General features: G+C 49.0%; 1 protein-coding gene across 1 annotated transcript; it reads right to left on the bottom strand.

Annotated features, from left to right (window-relative positions):
- Positions 1-484: 484 nt before the first annotated feature.
- Positions 485-5,678, bottom strand: BOD1 (biorientation of chromosomes in cell division 1). The gene is made up of 4 exons (XM_066560037.1): positions 5,487-5,678; positions 4,322-4,446; positions 2,425-2,625; positions 485-1,294 (listed from the first exon to the last, which is right to left on the bottom strand). Exons 1-3 carry the CDS (start codon positions 5,676-5,678, stop codon positions 2,427-2,429), a joined length of 516 nt encoding a protein of 171 aa, XP_066416134.1. The 3' UTR covers positions 485-1,294; positions 2,425-2,426.
- Positions 5,679-16,806: the final 11,128 nt, after the last annotated feature.

The following is a 16,806-nucleotide window of genomic DNA, read 5'->3' on the forward strand; positions in this document are numbered from 1 at the left end:
TGTCCCTGCTCTCTGACTGCTCCTGCTGTCATCCAGAATGTGCCTAAGCACAGTCAGAATCCTTTTCACTGCTCTTTCTAAACTCTTGAACAATTTTTTTCCTCTGAGTAAATGTTTCAGTTCCAAAGAAGTGATTGAGAACCCTACCAGGAGGTAAAAGGTTCTTTTCTGTCAAGAGCTGCCCTTAAGGCCCTAAGGGAAAGCATTTATTACACATTTGGAGCAATGTTTAACCCCCAAACCAACATCCAGGAGAGAACCCTTTACTCACACAATCCTCACAATATTTTACATTTTTTTGAGACATCTTTTGTGGAAAGGATACTAAAATAATTTTATTTAACAAGCCCAGATTATTAAACCTGGATTAACCCATAAAATGTGTAAGGTCACACTTTCCTTAGGGTTCCAGCCATCAGGACTCCTGGATTTCTTTAAATAGTTTCTCCTTTAAAAAACTGCTGCAGAAGCCAAGCCTCAGAGATGCTTTTTGAGGTGTTTTATTGCAAAAAGGTGTGGACATTTTCTGGCAGAACAGGTTATCACATTCTCCATTTGACTGTCATCCAGAGGACACTGCATGCATTCAAGCTGAAAGGATAGGACAGTTTCCACCAGGCACCTGAGAAAGAAAAGTCTTCCAAGCAGAAAAAGACAAATTTCCACCTGATCCCCTACTCTGGAGTGCCTTTTGCTCCCCAGAGTTCCCTGGGAAACAGGAGTGCCATCAGCTACAGGCACAGCCAACTGTAAACGTGTTCCTGTGTCCAATTGATCTGGATAATGGATCCTGAAGCTTCAGCTCCAGTTTTGAACAGGACATTCCTTTCCCAAAGCAGGCAGTGCAGTGAGTTCCACCTGTCCTGGCACCTGCTGCTCCCTGTAACCCAGCAGAGGCACACAAGGCTTCTAGCAAAGCAAATCTGACAGCTCTACTTGGTCCCCAAAAAACACCCCACCTCCAAACCCTCCTTCCTTTCTTTGTGCTCCTTGTAGCACCTCTTCCCCCCTCCCTCCAGACTGTAGACAATTCCCCTTTTCCCTTCCCACCCCCTTGCCCAAAGGCATGACTAATGAATACATGCTGCAGTTCACAGCAAAAAATCTCTCCACACTTGGGCTGTCCCTCCACAGGCAGAACTCCAGGTGCACCTGAATTTCCCCATTTCAGTGCCTATTTCCCACAGGCCTAATAAAGGTTAATCATCTTTGGCAGACAGCAACCCTGCACCAAAGGGAACAAGGAATCCATTGCCAGTCTAACAGGGCATGTTGCAACTGCAGCAGGATCTCCCTGCAAGGAGAAAAAAAAAAAAAAGAGATTTTAGAGGATGTAAAAGCACCTTCACAAGTCAGTGCATTAGGAGAGATTAGGATATATTATTAACTGTGGGTTATAATGGACTTTTAAACTACTTGAACCAGGCAAATGCAAAAATTCAAGGCATTAAAGCTGCAAGTCACAAGCAAATAACTCAGGGTGAAAGTACAGCCACTTAAACCCCTGTGCTGGTTGCTCTGATAATTCCAAGCATTAGAACAGCCACTCTAGGTTCATATTCCTCCTAAATAAATCAGCTGTAGATTGTATGGAGCATTTTTGCTCTCAGAAAGCCCTGGCAGATGGAACAACTGACAATTAACTTCCTTTCATGCAGCATGGCTTTAAGTCCCCCAGCAAAGCTGCAGACTGAAATTTCCCACCAAGGCAGTGGTTCCTCAATATCCAAATCAACCTTTGCAACCTTAGCACAAGGTGTGCCCGTCTTTGCTAAGGCAGAGGAGCAGTCATGGCCCCCTGAGGCCCCTGGAGTTATTTTAATCACAAAAGCCAGAACGAACTTGTTTGCCACAAAGGCACTCTCAGTCCTTGCAGCTGGAAGAGTCAGGTTCTTCTGTTTAAATCAGTTTTTGAGTGAACAGTTTTTCACTCCCAGAGATGTTCCCCTTACTCCAGCAGGACTATTTTGGTCAGTGACAATTCAACACTCCAGTGTTTATTCTGAAGCAGAGATACCCAAAACTTTCAATGCTAAGCCACAATAACTTGTCACCACTCTAGTCCCACTGTGTTTCAGTACATGATATGTATTTTTTTTTCCATTTGATACAGTTCTGAAGTCAATCCAGCCACTTCCATGCTGCTGGATATGCTTTTTTTCTTTTTTGGAATAAAAGGCATTTTGGGCTGATCCAAACCCAGCTCTGGCAGAGTGCACAGTGTTCCTTGATAGCTGATTTACATCACCCTTATGTCTTAGCCCCAGCTATTTTTAGAGGCACTGGAGTGGCAGAGGCTGTGTGACAATGACAACAGGCTGCTGATCAAAGTGCCCCCCCTGCCAAGCCCTGCTCTATCTTGCACTGTACAAACACAGAGATGAGGCACAAGGAATGTCAGCACTAAGTGCAGAGATACCAGACCTTTAGGAGGCATCCTGAGATGGAGCAGGAGGATCCTTATTCTCAGGCTCTGGAGGAGGAGCTGGCACATTTTCCTCTTTCTTTTGTGCAGCCAAAAATTCATGAATCGCCCTCTCTATCTGAGGCCTGAAGATGTGGTTTAGTTTTGGATCCACCACCTGAGAAATAATTCTGTCCACTCCAGCTTCCAGCATTCCTGACCTTGAACAAAGACAAAGAAGTCATTCAGCTCCTCTGAAAAACTCCCCAATCTCCTCCAGAAACTCTCCAGAGCCCTCCTGTCAACTACAATTAGCATTAACATGGTGAGAACTGCAGCCTACTCAGGAGATCCTTAACAGGGACTTGTTTCACTCACCTATTTCTCTCCCTGCTTCCTACAGAATTAACAACTCACATCTGCTCTCCCAGGTACTTAAATGACACCTTGGCCAAGAGCCACTTTTAACAGAGCTCCCGTGGAAACCAGGTCAACATGAAAGCAAACAAACACATTTTGGCCCAAGAAGAGAAATAAGCCATTCTGAGGAGGAGGGCAGGTGAGAGCAAAGGCTTTTTTTTGGCTGAGTGGAGGGAGAAGAGCCCTGCCCCCTCAGAACAGGACTGTCACTTGCTCCTTGTCACAGTCCAGACAGATGGAAATGAATTATAAAAGGGTATGAATTCTAAAAACAAGGCAGTGAGCACACAGCAGAGGCTCTGGGCTGAGCAGCAGGAGCTGAAGTGCCAGGGCCCTGGATGGTGGGGCACTGGCTGTCTGGGAGGGTTAAGTCATGTCTGCAGGGAGCAGAGACAGGAAATGGAGATGTTCATGGCACTGGGAGAGGAGCCTCAGCATGATGAGGCTGTGAAGGAGGCAGAGACAGGGCACCCTGTGCCACCTGCAGGTAACAGAGCCTGGGTGGGCAGGACAGACAGCTGGACACCCCCAGGGCTCAGCCCTGCCCCTCCAGGAGCGACAGGGACTGTTCAGACTGCCCAGGACTGGGGCTGTTCTTCACAACATTTTGTGTGCAGTACCTCATCCTCCTCTCCCTGATTAAATCTCAGCAGTTCTGGGAAGCAATGTGAACTGTCAGTCACAGAATGGTTTGGGCTGGAAGGGACCTTAAATCTCATCCCATTTCACCCCATGACATGGCAGGGACATCTTCCCCTGTCCCAGGCTGCTCCCAGCCCTGTCCAGCCTGGCCTGGGGCACTGTAAGGGATCCAGGGGCAGCCCCAGCTGCTCTGGGCATCCTGTGCCAGGGCCTGCCCACCCTCACAGGGAGGATTTATTCCCAATATCTACTGCAACCCTGCTCTCTCAGTTGAAGCCATTCCCTCTTGTCCTGTCCCTCTAGAGGCCCTTTTAAAATTCTCTCCCTATCTTGTTGGCCTGTGAGGCCACACTGAGGTCACCCCAAAGCTTCTCCTCTCCATCTGTCCAATGCCAGCTCTCCCAGCCTTTCCTCCCAGCAGAGCTGCTCCAGCCCTCTGCCCATCCTGGTGGTCCCCAGTGGAGAGTCTGAAACAGCTGGACAGGAACTGGTGCAGAGATTGCTGTGACAGGGGCTGGAGTCTGCACACAAACCTTTGGCATCCTCAGGACTCTTTCTTTAAAGAATCTTTAAGGGCTCTTCTCTTTCCTGAAAGTTAAGATCAAGGTCACCCAGTTCAGCACAGCAGCAATAATTTGGACAGGAAATATAAATATTTTCCCAGTCAAACCCACCCATTTCAGGCAGAGCAATAATGTGCATTTTGGGAAGAGCTCAGCCTGCACCAACTCTCACAATGAAACTCAGGGAGGATAATGAAGTGCTGTGAAAACCTGAATTCTGCCAGTTCTGCCTTGCCTGAGGTGGTTTATGGTTTATAAATCCCACTTGTTGTGCAGGCTGCTGCTCACTCACTGGATCACACTCTGCCTCAGCCCGTTCCGTAGCTGGTTCTTGTTCATGGCTGGGTTCCATTCCTGCTTGTCCAGGTGGGTCGAGACAAAGTTGTCAACTTTCTGCCTCAGGTTCTGATAGGCTGGCTAAAAGAAATAAAAATAAACCCAGTTCAACAGCTCAAATAGCTCCCAACAACCCCCTGCCAGAGCCCTGCACAGTGCAGCTATTGTCACACACAGACTGCCCTGCTGTCTGTGTGTCCCTCCTTTCACTCCCTGAACAAAGATAATCCTGTTTTCCCTCAGAACACAACTGGAAATTGCACAGAACTCTCAGTGTTGTAATAATTCAAGCAGCTGGGTAGATTTGGGCTGAAATTGTAGTGAAATGCAAACTGTGCAGACAGAGGTTGTTTAAGCAGAGTTTTTGTTGTCTGGAAAGCCTCCACCCCAGAATTCCTAGGAAAGTGGCTGAGCAATGCTGCCACTAAACAAACACTTGAATTATTTGCTTCTGTGGCAGTAGCAGAGAATAAAAATATAAAATTATAATTATAAAGATAATTATAATTATTTTAGTTTTATCAGATGAAATGTAATTCCATTGAACAGAAACTTAATTAATAAATCCATATAAATGCTCAGGACCATGCACATCCTGGATGCAAGGGAAGGACAAGAGGGAAACAGGGATATTTCAGAGTTTGATGTGTCTGCTCTGGGTGAGGATCCCAGGACAGGGCTCCTGCTGGAAACATAAAAAGTTTTGGAAAAGCAAAATTCAACAAAAAGCGTTGAATTTTGACAGTCACTGAGAACAATCCAACTTGACACTGAGAGCCCAATTCAATACTGGCAACAAATGATGAGGAGTTCGTTGCGGCTGAGAAAAAATTAATGTCAAACAGTCTGGGGTGATCTACTCAAAAAACAAAGGTTAAAGGTTCGGTTTGGGACTATAGAGACGTTTGAGAACATAGGAATTTTTGAAATACAGGCTGGGACTAGCACTGTTCCTATGGGAAGGCGTTTTCCCAGGAAAGCCTGGGCTGAGACGAAAGGCTGAGGCTGTTCTGTGCCCGTTCTGTGCCCGGGGTGTGGAGGTGGCCGCGGGGATCCCCCCGGGAGCGGCCCCAGCGCGGCGGGAGCGGGCAGGGCCTGGGCTCGCTGCCCGGCCCCGGTACCTTGGTGTCCACGTCGGCCAGGCAGTCGCGGCGGAAGCCGTCGAAGAGGCCGCGGCTCTTGAGCTGCTCCACGATTATGGCGATGAGCTGCGGGTCCCCGGGTGGCAGCGAGCCGGGGTCGGTGGGGCCGGGCCCCGCGGCCCCCGGGCCGCCGCCCGCGCCCGCCGCGGCCCCGCCGCCGCTCTCCGACATGGCCCGCGGCCTCCGCGCCGGCGCGCGCCGATGGTGTCACCGCGCCGCGCTGCATCATGGGCAGGCGAGTTCTCCTCAACAGTGATGCTATACGCTGGGTAATCTCTTAGAACTACAAATCCCAGCGTGAAGCGCGGCGCGGCTCAGGGAAGTGGCGGAAAGGCGGTCGCGTTGCTGTCGCGGTGTATATTGGGAGTTGTAGTTCACCGGAAGGTGAGGCCCCCTCCCCACATGCGCCGGCAGCTGTGAGGGGATGGCGGTGCTGGGATCACCCGGCCGGGGCGGTCACAGGGCTCCCCGTGTCCCTCCGGAACGGGCTCAGCCGGGCAGAGGGCCCGGGTGTCCCAGGTCTGCAGCTGGATGCTCAGGGATCCCCCTGCCATGATAATAGCGAGATTGTAACTTGCGTGTGCTCTCCTGTGCCGTAGTGAGCGCGGAGATGATGTAAATTGCGAATAATATACTTCAATTTGTGTGGGATCGTGCTGTATTTCTATCGGGATCCTGAGACCCGGCTGCCCTCAGCAGGGGCTGTGTGTGCTGACACGGGTTGCTCCCGGGAGCTGCCGGGCACGAACCTCACATGCTGGGCTCGCTCCCTGCCCGGTGATGGGGTATGCAATAATGAGGATATTCCCATCCCAATGGGATATTCCCATCCTAATTCAGGAGGACAAGCTGTGCAGGAATGTAACCACAGAACCCCAGAACAGCTGAGTGACCTCAGGGGATCATCCACCCCTGGGGATCATGCCACCCCTGCCATGACAGGGACACCTTCCACTGTCCCAGGTGGCTCCAAGCCCATCCAGCCTGGTCTTGGGCACTGCCAGCGATCCAAGAGCAAGCACAGCTGTGCCAGGGCCTGCCCACCCTGCCAGGGAAGCTTTGAGGAGAGAAGAGGGGCAGTGGCAGCGTGTACAGACCCTGGTACCTCCTGTGACAGCCGTGCTTTGGGGACACACAGAGCTCCTGCTGCAGCAGGATCTGTCCCTGTCACTGCTCAGTGCTGGCTCTCTGGACTGGCTGTGAAACCCCCAGGGCTCATCCCGGCACTCAGGAGTGTCCCTGGAATGGTTCCTGTGTGACACTGTCCCCGCTGGCATCGCTCTGCTGGGGCGGTGGCAGTGCCCTGGGGACACAAGGGGACGTGTGGGTGTGACTCGATGGTTTTTGATCCTTGTGCTGGTGTCACACGTGTGACACCAGCACAAGGACACTCCAGAGACTGCTTAGAGCCAGAATAGGAGCGTGTTTTATAAAGCAGAATATGTTTTATGTGTTTTATAAAGCCAGAATATGTTTTATAAAACAGATCTGCCAGGACCCCGCACCTCCTCTCTGGGTAGTTTTTAGGGTACATGGCCTTGTTTTCTCCCAAGGCAGGGGAATCGCTGAATATCCTGAGTGGAAGTGACCCACAGGGATCATCCCAGCTCCTGTCCCTGCACAGACCTCCCAAAATCCCACCCCGGGCATCCCTGGCAATGCTGTCCAAACCCTCCTGGAGCTCTGGCAGCCTCGGGGCTGTGCCCATCCCTGGGGAGCCTGGGCAGTGCCAGCACCCTCTGGGGGAAGAACCTTTCCCAAAATCCACCCCAACCCTGCCTGGCACAGCCCCAGCCCTTCAGGGGTTCCAGGAGCGGTCGCTGCTCGGGGACAGGGACGGGAGCAGAGCCGTGGCCGCGGTGCCGCTCGGAGCGGGGGAAGCAGCGCGGCCATCCCGGCAGGTGGCACCCGGTCCCCATCCCCATCCCGACCGCTTCTCCGTGTCACCCCTGGCAGGGACGTCATTAATGGATTTTAGCCTCGAAGGCAGAAGGGGTGGCTCTTCTCTTGGGACCCTCGCAGCAGCCAGGGAGCGACAGAGGAGTCGGATTTATTGATTGATTGATTGATTGATTGATTGATTGATTGATTGATTTAGCGGGATTTTCCTGCTGTCCTGGGCTGGCTCCTTCCCGCGGAAGGGCTGAGAGGCAGCGACCTTAAAGGCAAAACCCTTCAGCAGCACAGAATCCAGCCCAGGGTTTACTGGGGGCTGCCCCGAGCAAAGATCCCCTCCCAATTAACAAATGACAGGAACGAACTGTGATGCAGGAGGGGAAAATCCTCAGTGCAGCCTCCGGTACCCGGGGTGCTCCGGGCTGGTCTGGAACATCCCCGGGATCTCCTGACTGGTCTGGAGCTGCCCTGGGATGCTCCTGGCCACTCCGGAGCTGCCCTGGGATGCTCCCGGCTGGTCTGGAACATCCCCCGGATCTCCTGACTGGTCTGGAGCTGCCCTGGGATGCTCCTGGCCACTCCGGAGCTGCCCTGGGATGCTCCCGGCTGGTCTGGAACATCCCCGGGATGCTCCCGGCTGGTCTGGAGCTGCCCTGGGATGCTCCTGGCCACTCCGGAGCTGCCTTGCCCCCGGTGGTGGTGCTGCTGCGCTGCTCCAAGTCCCCGTGCGAGGTCTGTGCCTTTTCCTGTGGGTGGATGCAGTGACCTCTCTCCCACGGTGGCACAATTGATGCTCCAAGGCAGAGCAGAGGGGGCAAAGCAGGTAGTTATGAGATAATGAGGGTTCACGGGTTCTCTTACAAGCTGTGGCAGAGGTCAAGCTGTGTTTAATAGTTTTGAGATCTGGAGCAGGGGGGAAAAGAGAAAAACAGAGCGTTTAATCTGTTTTATCTGTGTGTTTTTGCCCGACATCACAGCACACAGTGAGAGCATTAAACTGTGGTGCCTCAGATAAAGCAGCCTGGCTCCCAGGGAGCAGAACTGTGAACCTCTCCTTGAATCACATCCCCAGTACAGAATTTATGAGATCTGTGAACTCTCCCTATATCTGTGGCCTCGAGGAGAGCTTCAGGCAGTTTCCACAGTTCAGGTCAGTGGAAGACTCAGGAAGGGAGAATTTTTGCCTGTTTGCTGTTGTGTTGGAGATTCAGTTCTCGTGGTAGGATAAATGCTTAGGCTGAGGGGAAGCAAACTTGTAAAGCTTAGGGAGAAAGATTATTTCAGGTGAAATAAATAGAAAAATAATTGGTGTAGAAAGTTGCTTGGATCAAGATGGCAATCAATGCTTTTAATTCTTATTTTCCTGTGTTACAGTCCCCTTGAACCCCATTCCTGTGGCTGATCAGGGAGATGTGGGTATTTAATTGTAATTTCAGTTTGTGAAAAACCTGAATTCCAGTCACACTTTCTGTCACAGATGATCAGAACCAGAGGCCAGTCCTTTCTTTGTCAGTGTTTGTCATCACTGCATTGCACATTTCCTCTATTCTCAGTCCCCCTTCTTCACCCTCCTCCTGTCACCACAATCACAAGAGCTGTAAAGCAGCACCTCTTTCCATGGAAATTCTGATATCATAGGGGAAAAGCCATCTCTGCTACAGCTGCCTGCAAAGAGTTCATGGTTCTTGCAACTGGCTGACAAAACCAAGTTGTTCCCAAAAAGTGATGTGAATGAAATCTGCTTTCATGGGTGCTCATTTCTGCTCCTTAAAGCTCTCACTGAAAACTCACATTGTGATGCTGCATGAGCCAGAAGGTCCTGGAAGGGGTGTGGAGCTGGCAGGGTGAGAATTCCCATGTGGAACACGCAGCAGTGGAGTCCTCCCTGTGCTCACTCTCCTTTGAGCCCTCAGCTTCTCATTTTCATTGGGTTTGTGTGAATCAATTCCTGCTGCAGGGTGTGTTCTGTGTGAATCCTCTGTGGAGATGGAGTTTGTTCCTTCCTCAGCAGTGGGGACCAGATTTCCACCTCTGTGTTTGGCCTGGCACCAGGCTTGGCACAATCCTGCCCATCTCAGATGCTCAGGAGCAGGGCAGCTGCTGAGAGGCAGGAAAAGCCAAAATTCCAGAAAATCTCATGAACCCTGTGCTGTTTCTTGTTGGGATCCAGTCAAGGTTGGATTCATCATCATCACAATGAAGATTTCTTCCTGGAAAGGATGGTCAGGCATTGGCACAGGGCAGAAGCTCAGGTGGAATATTCACATGGAATATCCAGAGCTGGAAGGGTCCCATAGGGATGAGCCAGTGGAACTCCTGGCCCTGCACAGACACCCCAACAATCCCACCCTGAGAGCAATATCCAACCTCTCCTGGAGCTCTGGCAGCCTCAGGGCTCTGCCCATCTCCTGGGGAGCCTGTTTGGAGCTGGGCTCAGGATCACAGCCCTGGTCCTGTGCCCTGTGCTGGTGAGGAGAGAGCGTGAGCTGCTGAAACAGAGGAAATGTGTATTGGGTTTGGTCCTTTTGGTGCCAGCAGCCCCAAAGTTGTGTTTAATCTTTGCCCCAGCATTTGGAGGAGTTAAAGCCATGTTCCCTGAGCCTCTGTGTGCATCAGGGTCAGCTCCAGAGTTTTGAGATCCTGGAGATTTACACAAAGAACAGCTTGGCTGTGCAGGTGGCAAATTATTGAAAGAGTTGGGAAGCTGCAGGAATGTTCCCCAGCCCATAATTCTCTCCCAAAGAATGTGCAGCATGCACCCAGCCTGCCAACCTTTTGGAGGCTCCAGAGCCCTGGAAGAAAATGTTTATTCCCTGCATGTTTGCCATTTGTGCTGGGCAACATATTGCCCATGGAGCATATGCTGTATACGCCACACGCTTTCTGAATCACTCTATTTCTGAAACACTGCATTGAAATTTATACTTTGATTTGTTTTATATGTAAATATATATATATGTGAGTGTGTGCATGCATATGCATTATATTGGAGTGGCTGGTGTTATAGCAGAGATGTAAGTAAACAGAATTTGTGTTCAACATGCCCACCTCCACAGGATGGTGTTTTATTCTCTGCTTTTTTTGGTGGTTTCTGTCTTGTAGCTGAAACAATTTGGAGCTCAAAGTATCTGCAAATACCAGAGGCAAATGTATTTGTAAAGCTGCTGCAGAGCCTTTCAGAGGAGATGCATGCTGTGTCCTCAAACAGAAATGTCAGTTGTTCATTCTTATATCATTGTTTCCATTATTATGAAAGGCTGAAATCATGTGGTAAAAATAATATAAACATTATTGCCATATATGCAGAAGGGGTAACTTTCCAAACTAGATCATCAAATGAAGCCTTGGAGTGTATCTGTGTAATATAATCCCTTGGAAGAGTTGCTGGCATTTGAAGTTTTCACATGTTTTAGAAATGTTTATGAAAAATGCCAGTTGAGCTGATGGAGTCAGTAACTGCCCCTCTGGGCAGGGAAATACAGGCTTTTTGCTGGGGAAATGAACAACTTGTGATTGCTCTGGAATGCAGTGTCAGAGATGGGAGCAAACCCAAAAAAACCTGAGCTATCTGTGCAAAGTGCTGGATGAAATGCTGTTTCTCCAAGCCCACTATTTACTTTTCTTGCCTGAGCCTGAGAAATTTTCCATAGCACAGATCTCACTATTGAGGGCAGCACTGCTGCTCAAAGCACTGTGAGGAGCAGTGTGTGGGGCACAAAGTGCTGCTTATTCCTGATCTTCCCACCTGAATATCCGTGTCAGGATAACACCCCGTGCTCCTCTGTGGCCCTCTGCTCGTTTGCACTGCTTGTCCCTGCAGCATTCCTCCCCTGGCTTTGAATCTGAGCAGATTTGATCTTTTCTGCCTCAAACTGGGGAGTGCAGCCCCACATTTGGAGTTTGTGAGGGTGAGGACAGCGTGAGGCGCTGGGAGCATTCAGGGATCTGATGCTGCCTGACAGCTGATGGGAAATCCATGGTGTCAGGAAGCAAAGCAGCTGTTCCCTCACCTTCTGCACAGAGGCAAGGACTGCTCTGTCACATCCAGCAGCAATTACCCTGACATCAGAGGATGAAAAGATGAAAACAAGGAGGCTGGAAATTAATTTCTTTCGCCCCTCTGTTTCGTGCATCCATCAGCAGTGCATCTGGGCGTCATGGAGCTAATTTAAAAGTGTAATTTCTATCCCAAAAGATTGTATTCAGTGTACTTCCTGCTCTCAAGTGAAGTTCAAGGGGATGCAGCATGGGGTAGAGGTTATTTCTGCCTCTGCGTGGTGGATGTGGAGCTGGGGTTTCCCTGTTTGTGCATTGGTGGATCTACGTGGTGCCTACAACATGTTTTATGCTCCACATAAGTTACTTGTCCCTTATTTACAGCTTGCACTTTTCTCCCCTTCTCTAAGGACCTGCAACTCTTGACCTTTTAGCCTGGTAAATTATTTACACGTGAAACAGTGAATCAAAATGATGGCTCTCAGGAAGATGCTGCTTATTCTCAGGGAAAAAAAGCACATTTCTTCCAGAAATCTCTTTCCTGAGCCTTGTTTGTCCTTCCCTCCTCATCCCTTCCCACTCTGAGAAGGAGACCCTCTCCTTTTTCACACAGGGAAATGTTTCTCTGCCTCTGATTTTAAAACACCCCCTTGATATTTTGGGGCTGGGCTGAGAGGATGTTAGCTTGATGTCTTTTCATGGAAAACCATGAAAGAATGTGAAGGAAAGGTGTGTGAAACAGCCCAAGCTGCTGCAGAAATCCCAAACTGGGGCAGATACCGGCAGAGCTGGAAATGTTTAAGGCTCTGGAGGCATCAAAGTTATTCCACACGGAATGGTTTGGGTTGGAAGGGACCTTAAAGCTCATCCAGTCCCCCATGCCATGGCAGGGACACCTCCCACTGTCCCAGGGTGCTCGGAGCTCCATCCAGCCATGCTTTGAGCATCAAGGACTTCTCAAAAAGGTTATTTTTAACATGCTGTAAAGTGTATTTTCAACAGACTGTAAATCATAACACTTCTCCTCGGTAAAGCTCGTGCAGATCCTTTGCTGAGAGGTGCTGTTGTAAGTGAGACAATCGTGCACATGGGGGAATTTCAGTTTTTTCCTAAAGCTGTATTAAAATTAAATGGAGAAAATCTGTGTTTTAGTTCCTGGAGCAAACACCTTGTTCCTACTCGCATGGTTTTTATCTGCAGGATAGGGAAAACATCCGCAGAGAAATAGGAAACCCAGAAACAAAGTGGATTGAAGACAAAATTTTTTTCAATACTCTGATTTCTTACCAGGGATTTTTGCCCATTAAAGGATTGTGGGAAAATAAACAAGAAGACAGTGTTTGAAAAGCAAAGAATTGCTTTGAAATTATCTATATCAGCTCATGGTGGTTTTGATTTGTTTTTTTTTTTTTGGTTTTTTTTTTTTTTTTGGTAGTCTTCTTTTTAAATCTATTTTTATTTTTTAACCATTTTTCCCTTCACATGAAAAGGCTGGTTCATGACAAGCACCACCTTTTTTGAAAGCACCCTGGTTCTGAGTCAAAAAAAGGAAAAGAAAGCATTCTGACATTATAAAATGGAGAATTTTCTCAGATTAAAGTGGTTTATTTTCTCAGGAGCATAAGGAATTCTATAATTCATGCATATTTCATGAGGAAAGTGGCCAGTTTGTGGATATTTCATGAGAAATAAAATTTCCACATCATTAAATGGCCAGAGAGTAAAATGAAAACGAACACGTGTAAGTCTTATGAGAGCTTTTCAACCAGTTTGTTGTAGTTTAAGAAATTCTAACGTGATTTGATAACCCTGCTATTGCTGCCACTCATGGAAAGGTGAGCTGCACCTGCATCCAGGCCCCCAAAATTTGGATAATGGGAAAAACATCCTTGTGCAAAGGGATTTTTTCACAGTGTGGCTCTGGGAGGAATTTTAGGCTGGTAATTGTCTCCTATAAAGCTCACATTTGAGGGGGAAAAAACCCAAAAACTGGCATTGACCATGAAATCTTGAAAAATGGAGTGAAAAATGGAGTGAAAAATGTCTTATTTCTTCTTCCCTGTGTGTGAGTGCATAAAGCTGCCTTTGCCCGAGCTTTGTGCTGTGTTTCGTGCTCATCATTTGCCTAATGCAAAGTAGCCAAACACTGCAGCTGGTATTTGAGCTCCTTTTATCCATCTTTCCTCTCTCACACACACATCCCCACACCCAGACAAAAGTTGGTTTCCTTTAGGCAATCGGGAGCCCTGGGAGAGTGGCAATTTCTTTGATTGCTTATTGTAGCTGGAGCACTGGAGATAAAAGTTTAATGCATTCTTATTGTCTGGGTGCTTTTCAGTGCTCAGCTGCAGGAGCAGTGCAGCCTCTGAGTGTGGGCTTTGGGCGCAGCAGATTGGGTGTCACTGCTGCTCCTGGGTTTTGTTGGAGCCCACGTTGGCACTGGGGGGTGGGAGAGCCTCTGGCAGATGGGGAGCAGCCAGCTCAGGTGCAGGGCAGTGCCAGGTAAGGCAGGAAGGTCTCGGGTTTCTGTGGCTGAGATGACCCCTGAGGTGGTAGAAAGTCTCTTTCTCCCAGCCCCATGACTGAAGAGGAAGTTGAGATTTGTTGGTTCTGCTTTTCAAGGTTGTTTATTTTCTCTTATTTATTCCATTCTTTCTCTGACTTGCTGAGATCTGTCCAGCAGGTTGGGTTGTGGCACTCTGACCACCCTTGGGGGTGGTGTTGGCTTTTATACTAAGAACTACATGTGCTTTATTTACAATAATTTCCCAATACCCATCACCTATGTTAGACAGTCTGTCTCTACTCTAAACCAACCCAGAAGTGCCACCATCACAGCAGAAGATGAAGGAGAAGAAGAAGGACAGGACATGCCCAGATTCCTCCATCTTGCCTCTTGAACCCCCATTCTAAAACCCCAAAATTCTACTTTTTCACCCTGTGACAAATTCACTATCATTCTATTCAAACTCTTGTGGCTTGTAGCTCTTCACACAAAGTTGGGAATTGTTTCCATGGGCTAAAATCAAAGGCACAGGTGTTTCTGACTCTGTGCCAAGGCCTCTGAGGCCATTGCCAGGGTCTCAAATCACCCAGGGCAGCCAGAGGAATGTCCTGGGTTCTGACAGGAGGGCAGCAATGAGATGATGCTGTGACAGAGTGGTTTGGGAAAACAAACAAATCTGGAATTTTCCTAGGGAGACCTGCTGTGCTGAGCTGCTGGGATAAACATGTCTGGTGTGGGTGAGAGCCCTGAGAGCAGGGCACAGCCTTTTCTTCACCATTTTCCTACAGGGGAGAGGTGGAATTGCTCCAACCAAGACACAAATTGCAAAGCCACTCCCATCAGATAGAAACAAAAGAAGAGAGGGGCCAAGTTTTGGGCTGTCCTAATTTTAGACCAACACTTGGACATTTCTCTGGCCTTTTGTCCCAGCTCTGGTTTCCCCTTGCAGTGCCTTGGGAGATGCTTATTGTGCTGTTTTGCTGGCATTTCCTCTGCCCTCTCCAGGCCACCATTCAGCTCCTGTTGCAAGGGGGAGGTCAGGAGAATAATGCCCTTTTGCTGACACATGGGTAACCCAACCCTGCACCCTGTTGGTCTGCTCTGCTGAATTCCAGCTCATCTGATTGCACTGAGGGCTATTGGAGCGTCCCTGCCATCAGAGCTGGGTAATTGATATGCTTGAAGGGACTTTAATGAGGAAGAAAGCTAATTAGTTAATGTAAGGAGTGAAAAATAAGTCCGACAACCTTGTAGTCCATTTTGTTCCATTGCAGCTTCCCCCAGTGCTCAGCACAGTTTCAAGCTGGGCATGGCTGAATGGAAAGCTTGGCAGGTCCAGCAGAGCTGGGTTTAACTTCAGGGTTTGGGTCTGGATGGGGTGTGGAGGGATCTCTGCTGCATCATTGCTAAAACCCCTTCATTTCAAACATACATTGTGTGGCTTTCTACAATTAAGGAAATTTTTTCTGAAGGTTAGACACCTGAAACACTACAAAAATAGTTCCTTCTCTCTTGGCATCTGATCCCTTCTCTCTTGGTCCCTTCTTCTCTGAGGTCTGCCACAGCTGGAGCCTTGACAGGAGGGATTCACAAACTGTGAGTGCCTGTGAAAGGGGGAGCTTCAATCACTGAAATCAGGAATGAACTCTGAATTAGGAGTCAGGGCTATGAGCAGCAGCTGGGGGAGCTGGAAAAGGGGCTCAGCCTGGAGAAAAGGGGGCTCAGGGGGGATCTTCTCACTCTCCACAACTCCCTGAATCCATCCTGGCATAACACAATCCTCAGCTTTTTAGCCTTGGGGAAAAAAGTCAGGAAGATGGGCCCAGAATCTCTCATGGCCTTTATTTTGTTCTCTGGTTTAATGATCTCTCCATACTTAGACACTCTCTGAGGTGATTTTTCTGCCCAGGGAGAAGAGGGCAGAAGGCTTGAAAGGCTCCAAAGCTGTGGAACTTTCCTCCCTGATCTCAATGGATGCTGACCCCATCCTTCAGAGGGGAAAAGACAACAAGAAAAGGAAAGCAGAAGGAAAAATAAATGGGATAGGAATACAGCAAAGGGTTGTATAAAGAAATCCAGCTGTGTTTGTTCTGAATGAGTTTTGTTTCCCAGTGTGGCCTCCAGATTTGTGTTCTTTGTGCACAAATCCAAGTCCTGTAAACACCACCTGCTCCTGGTGCTCGAGATAATGAGATGGGCTGGAACTAGACCAGACCTTGGGCACAACTGGGGTAGAGACTGATCAAAGTGGGGCAGCAGGAGGAGCTTATCAATTATTTGAGAGAAAAGAGTCAATAAAAACCTTCCTCAGTATAAACAGAGCCCTGCTGAATGTGGTGGGACTCTGGGGAGCGAGCTGTTCACACGAGATGAAACCCTTCTCCTTGTGGATGAGCAGAAATGTTTGAAGACCTCTTTGAGATTCTGATCTGGGAGCTGTTGCTGTGTCCTTGCTTGCCTGGAGAGCCTGGAATGGTGCACAGCCCTGCTCTGTAGGGTCAGGGCATTTCCAGGCCCTGGTTCCTTTTCCTTGTTACCAATTTCCTGCTCACCTGAGGTTGTTCATCCCACAGTCACATCAGAGCAGGAAGGCAAGGAGAAGGGAGTCTCCAGATTTAGGAAAAATGTACTCACAAAACCCAATTCCTATCTCTGCTGGTGGTGTTGTCCCCCTTGACAGTTGTTAGAAGCTCTGGATTGTGCTCCTAAGCATGTCTGGAGTCTTGTGGTCAGTCCTGTGGGCTCCCCAGGACCAGGGAGACGTGGAGCTGCTGGAGGGAGTGCAGTGAGGGGTCACGAAGATGATTGAAGGACTGGAGCATCTCTCCTGTGAGGGGAAGCTGAGAGCTCAGATTGTTCTGTGTGGAAAAAGGAGGCTCAGAGGAGATCTCATCACTGAGA

The sequence above is a fragment of the Molothrus aeneus genome, chromosome 15 (assembly GCF_037042795.1).
Source record: "Molothrus aeneus isolate 106 chromosome 15, BPBGC_Maene_1.0, whole genome shotgun sequence".
Lineage (NCBI taxonomy): Eukaryota > Metazoa > Chordata > Aves > Passeriformes > Icteridae > Molothrus > Molothrus aeneus.